The sequence below is a fragment of the Scardinius erythrophthalmus genome (genome assembly GCF_964197995.2).
Source record: "Scardinius erythrophthalmus genome assembly, chromosome: 14".
NCBI lineage: Eukaryota > Metazoa > Chordata > Actinopteri > Cypriniformes > Leuciscidae > Scardinius > Scardinius erythrophthalmus.
In genome coordinates this window covers 21,450,712-21,462,391 of record NC_138234.1, presented here as the reverse complement: position 1 = coordinate 21,462,391, position 11,680 = coordinate 21,450,712, and the positions used below count along the sequence as shown (strand labels likewise).

At 36.7% G+C, this 11,680-nt stretch overlaps 2 protein-coding genes across 2 annotated transcripts; both read right to left on the bottom strand.

Annotated features, from left to right (window-relative positions):
- Nucleotides 1–366: 366 nt before the first annotated feature.
- On the bottom strand, nucleotides 367–5,889 carry rab3b (RAB3B, member RAS oncogene family; the record flags this gene model as incomplete). The annotated part of the gene is made up of 4 exons (XM_081384284.1): nucleotides 367–2,410; nucleotides 3,175–3,299; nucleotides 3,378–3,496; nucleotides 5,665–5,889. The coding sequence occupies 4 exons, from the start codon at nucleotides 5,887–5,889 to the stop codon at nucleotides 2,226–2,228; spliced, it is 654 nt and encodes a 217-aa protein (XP_081240410.1). The 3' UTR covers nucleotides 367–2,225.
- A 1,688-nt stretch (nucleotides 5,890–7,577) lies between these two features.
- On the bottom strand, nucleotides 7,578–11,366 carry atpaf1 (ATP synthase mitochondrial F1 complex assembly factor 1). Its single transcript, XM_081384283.1, has 9 exons — nucleotides 11,136–11,366; nucleotides 10,939–11,047; nucleotides 10,706–10,753; nucleotides 10,552–10,614; nucleotides 10,393–10,443; nucleotides 10,188–10,235; nucleotides 8,383–8,478; nucleotides 8,197–8,304; nucleotides 7,578–8,107 (listed from the first exon to the last, which is right to left on the bottom strand). The coding sequence occupies exons 1-9, from the start codon at nucleotides 11,342–11,344 to the stop codon at nucleotides 7,931–7,933; spliced, it is 909 nt and encodes a 302-aa protein (XP_081240409.1). The 5' UTR covers nucleotides 11,345–11,366; the 3' UTR covers nucleotides 7,578–7,930.
- Nucleotides 11,367–11,680: the final 314 nt, after the last annotated feature.

Genomic DNA, 11,680 nt, shown 5'->3' with positions numbered 1-11,680 from the left:
AATTTCCATTTACTTTAGCACTGAAATACTTATTACTTACATAAAAGTACTACGGTTTTAACTAAAATAAAATACAGTGCAATACTTAATAAATACTAATAACACTGCTACAGAAATTCTAATAACAAAATAACAGACAGATATTTGTTGTTTAATATAAGACCATGAATTAAGGTTGTAGATCTTTTAACACGTGTGAAAAATAAGGATAAGTAAAGTGTCTTTTGTGACTTTTAAGTAAATATAGTGTCAAATAAGTTTATTTCATTTCAGCAATTTTTGTTTGCTATCATATATAGTCTATAGTATCCTCAATATACTGGCCATCAGCATCACATTCAATGACAGACACGGTACATAAATATTAGCATTACTATATGTGATTTGTGCTTTTATTGTTACAAATTGCATCTAAAAGTAACATTCACAACTGTACAATCACTGTACGCCCCAGTGCAAATTGTCTACAAATCAAAATACACTGACAGCAAAGGTACAACTATATATTCCAGCAGCATAAAAATAAATATCTACTCGGGGGGGGATATCTCATTTGGAATAATTTTGACTATAATTACATAAAACACTCATACATCACTTGATAAAAAACCAAGGTAGATAATACATACACGAACCCACAAGGATTTGCTACAGGTTTCTGAAATATAAACACCCTGGCACAAGTTCACGATGAATCTCGACTTTCTTCTTGAGGATTTGAGTGAAGAATCATATCTTTTGTAACAACGCCTGACTATGAAATGTGCTGATTGTGTTCAGTCTATTATTACACACAACAGTAACATGTGGTTTCTGGCAATACTAAGATTAACGTGAATTTAATGTCGTGTTTTTGTGCAAGACATGAATTTTATTTTGCGTACCTAATCATTTTTTTCCTCTCAACGTGAAGATAGCTTAAACAAGTGCTTATATTACTGTGCCAGCAGTTAATAGATGGAGTCCAACATACAATGTGCATCTGCTTCTGATCCAATCAGATCAGAGAATCGAAACCACCCTGAAAACTCAATTTTGCATAATGGCCATTTTGCAAAAGTCTGAGTTTATTTTTGTGCCTTTTAACAGATTATCCACCATTTTACCTCCATTAAAGTACTACATTAAATATATAATAAATAAAATTAGCGAGATTGTGCCACCACAGATTGCGTTTTAAATCTAGTTTCGGCAGTGAACACTGAAGTTCTGAGAGCCAAGTAGTAGTTTTTGTGCTTTGCTCTAGTAGTCCCTGCGTTAAGTTTCCTATGGACTGATTAGGGTAGAAGTGTACTATTATTACTGAACTACTTCACATGTTTGACAGCTACAAACAAACAGGGGTGTGTTTCCCGAACGCAATCATTAGCCAACTGTAGTCGCAAGTTCCATCGTTTACCAACCTAGTTTAACGAAGCAACTCAACTTTGTGAGTTAAGAACTACAGCTCTCGACTTGCGACTTGAAGCATAGTTTCTTTTTAGTATGAAATTTAAATGCATGTACATTTAATTCTATCTAGTTTAGCACTTTTGATGTGTGCTTGTGCATAAACGCGTAAGGGAAGCTTGGAATATGAAGAGGGAACCCGCGATGAATCAAAAACAAAAATATTTAAGTGGTCCTCAGATGCAATGTTTGTACACTGTAAAATGTTATAACAACATATGTTTTTACATTGCTTCACCTCATCAAAATAAGTAAAGCAATTTTCAAGTTATACAAGATTCAGCTCGTTTTTTAAAGTCAGTTTAATGTAATTTAAGTTGAAATGACTTAAACATCCAAGTTGATTGTACTTAAAAATTTAAGGCAGCAACTTATTTTTTTTTACAGTGTAGCATCTCTGAGAAAAATTACGTTGGGGGAAAGTTCCTGACTGAATGAAATGTGCATGTTTATGATAATCTGACATCAATAGCGATGTTAAATCGATTCATTACTACTACCTGTGTGTGACGTCATTAACTACATTTCCTATATTGTTGACCCAACATGGCTCAAACAATGGAAGTGCAACCATGTTACAATGATTTCAGGAAATATTTGTGACTAACTAGTTAATTTCTCTAACGATGCATCATACTATGGTGGTTAAGCAGTGAGTTACGTTGTTTGCGCAGGAAACGCACCCCAGGTCGGTTCCGATCGGCATACAACAGAACGTTAAACCAGACGACATCGGATCTGCTGCTGATAGGTTGGCATATGAGTAGAGAGAGAAATCAGCAACAATTCTGAGGTAGCTGGGGAGGTTTATCGGTTAGTCGGGTGGTTTTGGCACCGGTAACTATGGGTGGATCCGTATCGACTCTCTCGGACATCTTCACGCAGATAATGTCGACCAAGCGCTCAAATACTTGTCTGACGTTGATGTTCTCCTTGGCGCTGGCTTCGTAGTACTCAAACCCTGCGAGAAAGAATCCAAATACAAAATGAATCAGATTAAAGGGGTCCTGTTATGCTTTTATAACATTTTCAACTTTCTTTAGTGTGTAATGTAAAGCACAAGTCACAAGTCCAGTTATTCTCAACATCAGTATTGTAGTCGACTGTAGTCTTGAGTTTTCTTCCAGGAACGAACGTGACATAATATTCCACATTTAAATAATTCTTGCTCAAGGCATATGCATAATTAAGGGGACGAGGCCTAGCTGAGTTGCGTTAGTAGTGTGTTGAAACCCGCGGTTATGTTAAGGGCTGTAATATTTCACGCTTGAAGCGGTTGACCAATCACAACACACAGGTACAGTCGACCAATCAGAGCACACTGCGCGTTTCAGAAGGGAACAGGAACTAAACAGAGCGTTCCTGCACTGTGAAAAATTATACGACCAATAAGTTATGACAACATATGTTTTTACATTGCTTTAACTCATCGAAATAAGCAATTTTCAACTTTTTTCTAGGTTCAACTCGTTTTTAAAGTCAGTTTAATGTAATTTAAGTTGAAATGACTCAAACATTCAAGTTGATTGAACTTAGAAATTTAAGGTAGCAACTTTTTTTTTACATTGGGGAAAAGAGGTGCTGCAACAATGTAAAATATGTGAAAAAGAATGATTTTTTGAATATTGAACCATGTAAACATATTCTAGCAGACCCCAAAAACAAAATCAAGACTTTGAAAAATGACATAACAGGTCTCCTTTAAAGATTGGGCACATAACTTACCTAACTGGTCGGCCAAGTGTTTCCCCTTCTCAGAAGGCACCACCCTCTCCTCATCCATGTCACATTTGTTCCCCACTAATATAACCTGAGCGTTATCCCATGAATAGGTCTTAATCTGTGTTGCCCTGAAAGGAAATGGTCATTTATGGCATATCAGTGCATTATGGACAAAAACCTATGGATTCCGGATTAAAACTGCTCACCAGTCCTGCACTGCATTGAAGGACTCTTCATTTGTGATGTCGTACATAAGGATGAAGCCCATGGCTCCTCTGTAGTAAGCTGTAGTAATAGTTCTATACCGCTCCTGTCCAGCTGTATCCTATAGTATAGACAACACAGAAAATGACATGCTTTGGAAAAATCAAATCGATTTAAGGCCATTCACACAAAGAACTATAACTGTAAAGATAACTACAACAATAACTATATTAGCATTCACACAGACGGACAATAACACTTCTGTCGTTCTGTCTTCAGCTGCTTTAAAGAGATACTCCACCGTTTTTTCATATTAAACTATGTTATTCCCTTAACTAAGACGAGTTGATACATACTGTACCTCTCTCGTCTCAATGCGTGCACTCAATCGCTCTGGCGCGCGGCAACACTTTGATAGCACTTAGCTTAGCCCAGTTCATTCAATGGTACCAAACAGAGATGAAGTTTGAAGCAACCAAACACCTCCACGTTTTCCCTATTTAAAAACAGTTACACAAGTAGTTACACGACCAAGTATGGTTACACAAAATAAAACGTACACTTTAAAAAATATATATATATATAAAAATAGCACTTTTGGCAGTAGTTCGACTCGGCGCAGTAAAAAGTCACGCCTGATCCTCTTTCCACTATTGACAGAAGTGAGAGGAAGAGGATCAGGCGTGACTTTTTACTGCGCCGAGTCGAACTACTGCCAAAAGTGCTATTCCGCCATACATTATAGTTATCCTTTTTAACTCGCTTAGAAAAGCGCCACGTTTTATTTTGTGTCACCATACTTGGTCGTGTAACTACTCGTGTAACTGTATTTAAATAGGGAAAACGTGGAGGTGTTTGGTTGCTTCTAACTTCATCTCTGTTTGGTACCATTGAATGAACTGGGCTAAGCTAAGTGCTATCAAAGTGTCGCCGCGCCAGAGCGATTGAGTGCACGCATTGAGACGAGAGAGGTACAGTATGTATCAACTCGTCTCAGTTAAGGGAATAACATAGTTTAATATGAAAAATGGTGGAGTATCCCTTTAAATGCTCGAGCTCTTCGGATTCTGATTGGCTGTCAATGTTTTTATCATTCATCAGCTGGAATTTTTTTCTTCAAATGTTTAAATTTCAGTGTGTCGTTATCATCATAGTTGTGGGGTGTACTTCTCATAGAAGGTCTCAAATATTCAAAGAATTAGAACAATTATTCAAATTTAAGCGTTATAGCTATCATTGTGATATCCTTTGTGGCCCTTTAGAGACCAGAATATAACATAGCAACACCCTGACAACCACCTACAACACCCTTAAATTGTGTGGCATCTCAATATATTAAATGTACGTAAAATTAAAAATAAAAATATTTTGTGTATACTAACTAATCTAGTAACTAATTTTATTATTTTTTAATTCTCCCAATTATTTACATGTAAAATTTTAAAATGAATAGGTTATCTCATTACAAACTAATCTCAATTTATTATTGAGATTATTACCTATTATTATTTTTTATTTAATCTACAAATATATAAAAATAAATGGTAAGTTAATCTTAATTTATTATCTATATATTTTTAAAATAAATTATTCATTTTATCTCACTACAGACTTTCCCAATAAAAACCTTGGTGGCATTTTATTTATAACAGTGTGACGTATCATGACCTTCAATGCTCCATGAATGCAATAGCTATCAAGCATGTGGAGGACAAACTAAATGAAAGGTTGTAATTTCTCTATTTTGGGCCCTTGATTATTCAAAGCCCATTTTGTTTGGTTCGACTTGGTGCCAGTTTCCCTGCAGCTGTTTTGAATGAGAGCCTATTTTTAAGACCTTGTGATCAATACGCCCAGATTATGAATGATCACACATTGTGGCTGTGTCATACTTGTCACCCCGGCGCTCGTGTGCTTTCGAAAACTCTGCCCGCCCCCTTACCCTCAGGGGCCGCTTTAATTGGCTACGAGGATCTCTCTATGCCAGGGAGCAGTATGGAGTGCTGCTTCCATGACAACCAGCATCGATGATGCATGTGGGGGGGAGAAGGCGCTTGCTTTCTTTTCCTCCAGTAAAAGATGGCTCTCAATCACAGGCTGATAGAAGGTGAATGTGGAAGGAAGAGGATGGATGCAGCTGGATGCAGTTTGCGTTTAACGATGCCAGCCAATCACATTAGAACAACAAACAATCTGGGGCTAAAAATAGCATCATTTTCATTCACATATTGCATGATTCATGCAATATTAGGGATTTAATTACACCAAAAAACCTGCTACAGCACTCACCCATATTTGGAGCTTCACTCTCTTTTCGTTCCTGTAAACGGTCTTCACCTTAAAGTCGATGCCGACTGTGCTGACAAAAGAGTTGCTAAAGGAGTCATCTGCATATCTGAATAAAAAGCTGGTTTTTCCTACACTGCTGTTGCCAATGATCAGGAGTTTGAACATGTAGTCAAAGTTCTGATCAGATCCATCTCTCTGCCCAAAGCGTTGGTCTGCTTTTGCCATCTGTGAACACGGACAAAAGTATAAATACAGGTAAAGGTTTAAGCAGGAGTCGAGACTGCATCAACCCTGTTACTAATTGTGAATACTGAAAATGGTGTGAGCAAAAGAAATCATGCCTATGTGTGTGTGTATATATAGCCTATATATAGAAATATATACACAAACACACACATACATAAACATGGTACAAGAATAAAGACTGGTGTCAGCCCTGTTACTGAGATGCAGTAGCATCTACTAAAAATAAAATACATTTTAAAAACAGGACCACCAGCTGTGTGGTCTATGTATCATCAAAACAAGTCTTGATGATGCATAAGCCAATGCATAATTTCGAGCCTTCATCTCATTTTACACTGGTTTGTTTGGCGAGAACATCGTTAAAGCATCACAGAATCAACATAACAGGTCCAAATACAAGTGAATTTTTTCAGCTATAGTCATTCACAAGCATAAATATCACTGCATAATCAGAGGATGTTATTTTGACCATGTACTGTAAACACACGAGCTCATTCACAACTGTCATTGAGACAATAACGACATCTTGACGGACGACATTCACCGACAAACATCCATAAATGACAAGCACCCGTCAATGAATCAATGGCATATATGATGGAGATGCTCACCTCGGATGTAAGCGCTGCTCTATCTCGTCTGGTGCTGTTCTAGGTGGGCGTTTATGGACGCTGCAGCACCTGACGACGCGTCTTCACTGACTCGCCTGTTAACGCGCACAAAACGCCTGCTTAACGCCCGTGTTAACGCGTATAGTAGCCTAGCGAATGTAAGCGGTTAAATTGATAGTTATGGGGTTTATTTGAAAGGACGCTGTGTACAGTAGGGTGGGGCATTGGCGACAATTCACCTGCGTTTACAATGCTGAATGTAGGCTAAACGATTCATATTCAGCTTACAGTGACACTTTTAATGTCACTACATTAGACAGAAAAAATATAAAACCCCGGCAACAACAAAATAAAATAAATTATAAAAAGGTAAGAGCACACTTTTCCCAAAAAAGTATAAAATATCACTTTCAAAACAATCAGATTTTTGGGGTTGTCGCGGAATTCGCGCTACTTCTTTTGCGAAGTTTTTGGAGATTTTTTTCGCCCTCACGCGAAATGATACCAGACGGTGTGAAATCTTATTGAAACAAACGGATTTCACCTGCGAAAAAACAAAAAAAAAAACAAAAAAAAAAACCCTCTTTATGACACGAAACCGCACGAAACGAGAAAGTTGTGCACCATATCAATGCGCAGAACTCACAGCGACGTTCTGTCAGGAACTATATCTTCTAGCGGAAGACTATATCTTCATTTCATGAATTATGTGTGTCCTCAGTATAGGCAATAAATAAACGTATTATAAGAGCAAAAAGGCCCTTATATTGTATTGTGAATACAGTCGAGATTCAAGGGCAATGTAAAGCACGGCAAGCTTATTCACAATTTAGCACAGCCTTTTGTACATTATCTATTAAACAGTTCAGACTTCTTAAATTCACTAAAATAACTTTAAGGTAATTTGGTTAAAAGTCATCAGCAAATTAAAAGAAAAAATGAAGCATCATTTCACTACATGTCACTTTTATATTTTGTTTTCTGATTTTTATGCGCACCACAAGTGTTCAAATAATTAACGGGTTACCGTAATGATATGTGAAATAAAGAATTAGGTACTGGCAAAATGTGAAGTTTTATTATGAATAACACCACACAGTGGATCCATAAATATGTAGTAAAGATTACTTATTTTTGTGGGAGACATACCATATCTATGGCACCTTAAAGGCATCCTAATAATAAGCTTCCTTTTTGTATTTTAAGCACAAAATAATCATAAACACAGAAGAGTACAGTATTTTGTGTCAGTATTTTGTCTGTTGACATGTCTGTTTATCTCACAAATGCTGAAAGACAACACATATCTTCTTATCGGGACTCTCACGGGACTCCATACATAATTACAGAGCGTTTCTTTCCCAAGGCGACAGTCCACATTAGGCAACACAATATTTAATGCCTTAGGATTAGTTTGTAGTGACTGCTGGTTCAATACCACTCTGTTCTAGTTCTGCTATCACAGACATGTGTTTAAACTCTTCTGGTTGGTGGTTGAAGTTCTCGACCAATCGGAAAGTCTCAAGCCGTTGCGTTCCGTAAAACAGCTGCACCTGATTGGCTAAGCACTGTGCCTGGTGGACAGTCTGAAAGAGGTTTACAAAAAAAACAAAAACATTTTTTTAAATTTACATAGTTAGCTTTTTGTTTTACTTAGTAACTTCATTGAACTTACCACAAATTTGATATCCATTTCAGCGGTCATCAGCACGATGCCTTTGTCCTTCTGCAGGTCTGTATAGTGGTATAAAATAAGCTGGCTGGGTGCATTTTCTCCCATAGTCTGAAATAGAAGCCATTTTTAGTACCTAAACCAGAAAACAGTGTGGAATTGATATTAAAATATTTAAAAATATAATACCTGAACATTGATTAAAGATGTGAAGTGCATCTCATGACCAGCCCACTGGCCGACAAAAAACTCATAGCCCTCCCTCTGGGGTAGAGCGTACAGAAACTGCACAAAGATTGACAAAACTCATTAATACTGAGTGGATTTCAGTTTAAGGCAATATAAATGCTGGTGAGTAGTGCTGGGTAGTAATTGATTACATGTAATCTGTATAATGTAATCAGATTACAAAAATTAAGTACTTGTAATTCGATTATATATATTACATATTAAAATACTCATAATCAGACTACTGTTGTAATTGATTTGAGAATTGAACGACTAGTCACGCTGCGAATAACCGACTCATAAGTCATTCCTTCAGGAATCGAACTACACTGGTTACACTGTGCGTTTGATTAACTAAAAAGAACCGCTTCATTACTAACTAACTAAATTAGTAAGTATGTTTTTCATTCACTAAAAAGAACCATTTCATAACAGTTATTTATTATCTGTTTTGCACTGTAGATTCATTAGCAGCATTACACGCCACTGAATAATGAATGCTAGAAACTCCGAAATCGCCCCCTATACCGTTAAACAGGGCACTATTTGAGGGAACAGACATTTGTAGTGGTGTCCGAAACCATAGAGGATGTTATCGCACTCATTCAATCCCACAATGCACCGCAATAACAATTGTACAACCGATGTACGCTCAACGGCTAGAAAATACCCATAATGCACTGCGAGAGACGCACAGAATGAATTCCCTTGTCTGACCAGAAGATGGCGTTTACAGCTGAATCATCCATCCATCCTTTTTCCAAACCGCTGGTCCAATGTGGCTACAGCGTAATATCATACAGGTATTAAATTCCTTTTAAATTGATTATTAAATTGTTTAATTAAGGTTTATACATAGTTTCCATGACACAGTTCAAGATAAATCTTTCCATTACTACTAAAGCTGCCAGTTTGCTAAGCTTTAAATAATCATAAACAGCAAACAAACTACAAGTCACTCACTCGTTTTCAATCACTCCTTCAAGTGAACTGTATTAGTGGAGTAATGTAGGGAATAGTGAATGAGGGCGATTTCGAACACAGCCTCTGTGTTCAGTCGGTGAAAGAACGCACGTGTGAGAACCATGTGTGCCGAACACGTCCTGAAAAGTGAAGCCGAAACATTTCCATCGCCCCCCAGTGGCTGGCTGCAGTGCAGGTCATAAGCCCCGCCCTCTCCATGTAATCAAATGAGACATGAGCCAAAATAAAAAAATATATATATTTTTTTTTCCAAAGATGGGTTGTGTCATTTTAGTTAGTTCTTATCACGCTGACATATGTTCGAGTGTTCGTTTTTTCCAATAAGTTTATAAAAATGGGGTGCGTGTTACATTATGATTGACAGCCGTGTTTGCGATTGAGTCTGGTGTGAGCGGGATAACACATCTCAGGATCACAACTGCGTAGACTCAGGCTCCAAATGACGTAATCGTCAACGACTGTTACTGGGATATTTTGGCCTAATTTTTCTACAGTGGAAGGAAGTAGAGACGTCATCCATTTTTTTGCCATCTATGGTGAGAACCATTAACGGAACCCAATATCACATTATTCTGATATTCTCTCGGTTGCCACAGATATGATCAAGATATTCAAAAGACACTGAAAATCCTCAATCTTGAAACCACTATTGAAAGCATCTACTGCCACTAAGTGGCCATTTAGCATTTTGCAGGGTTTATTGTTTGGTGGTATGACATTTTACTTGACCATTTTAAAAAAATTACTTCACCTTTTCTGTTTCAGAGTATTAAAATTCTTACCGTTGGGCAAGATTTGGCACGGCCAAACATAATATCAAATGTTGAGCCCTATAATGGAGAATTACAAGGTTATTCATCTCTGGTGAAAACATTATCGATCTGAAGACAAAATCAGATCTAAAATTTGACTTCTCATCACAATAGATTGAATTGCATTGAAAAAAAGCAAAAACAGTTGTTAATAGACTGATAAAACAGAACTCACTGGTATGACGGCACTAATTGTGTCTTTCTTCGAGAAGTGCTGCATCCAAAGCTGCACAACAAAGTAAAGGGTTTGGGTCTGTTTAATCTTTCTACAAATTATTTTACAGTTCAGCGCAGACTGAAAATAAATGTGTCATTCTATGAATATTTTTCTTACCTCTGCAATTTCAGATCCAGATTTCTCCTGAACCATATCAAGGTTAAGAAGAGATCCTAACGTCTATAAATAACAAAAAAGGTTGCAAATAATAAAACGCAAGTCTCAAAATGCACAATATGGAATTAAATACTAATGAGGTTTGATTTCTTACCTTATCTTTGGTGAAGCCCCCAGTTCCTGCTTTACCACGTTTGTCCAACTACAAATATGACAACATGAGCAAATTATGTCTTTGTACATTATAATATGTCTATACTAATGTTATATATATATATATATATATATATATATATATATAACTTGTATTTGAATTCTTACTAAATTAGAATTAATTCACTTAATACATTTGTAGAATTAACTGTAAATGTGCTCATCAGTGATCACCTCTTTCTCCATGTACTTCACGAACTCAGCTTGTCTGGACTGTCCGAGCGGCTCCGTCTTCTTCTCACTGCGCTTCTCTAGTCGGGCTTTATATTCTTGAGGTTTTGAACTGATGTTACAGGAGTACAAACTAGATCAATGCTTGACATTATTTTATTATATAGAAACTACATCAGCAGCATTTGACAGCTCCTCACCTGCGCAGTTTCCTGATCTTCTCTTCATATTTATTATAATACGGATTTTCCTCTAACTCCGGTTCTTTCTTTATGGAAAACGCCCTGAAGTGAGATGGCACAAGTCCTGGAATCAGCGGTCGGATGCCAGGGGCCCTGACCGCCAACATCCCACGGTACAAACATGACATTTGTACCATGGCCGCCGCCATCTTTTCCCCGTCCAACATCTATGAGTGTCCGGGCGGAACCACGTTTAAAATATGCACAAAATATATTAGTTCCTACCCTAGATTATTTTGTCTCCTAACCCCATGCTCCTAACGCAAAAGCAAAACATATTATTATTATTATTATACAGTTATAACCATATAATACATATTATCAATAGTTATTATATATTATTTCTGTTTAATTAAATGATATAAAAAAACAAGAACCTAGAAATATATATATATGAATAAAATATATTGGTTTCTACCTTAAGTAATGGATTATTTGATTTATATATATATATATATACAATTATATATATATACAATTATATATATATATATATATATATA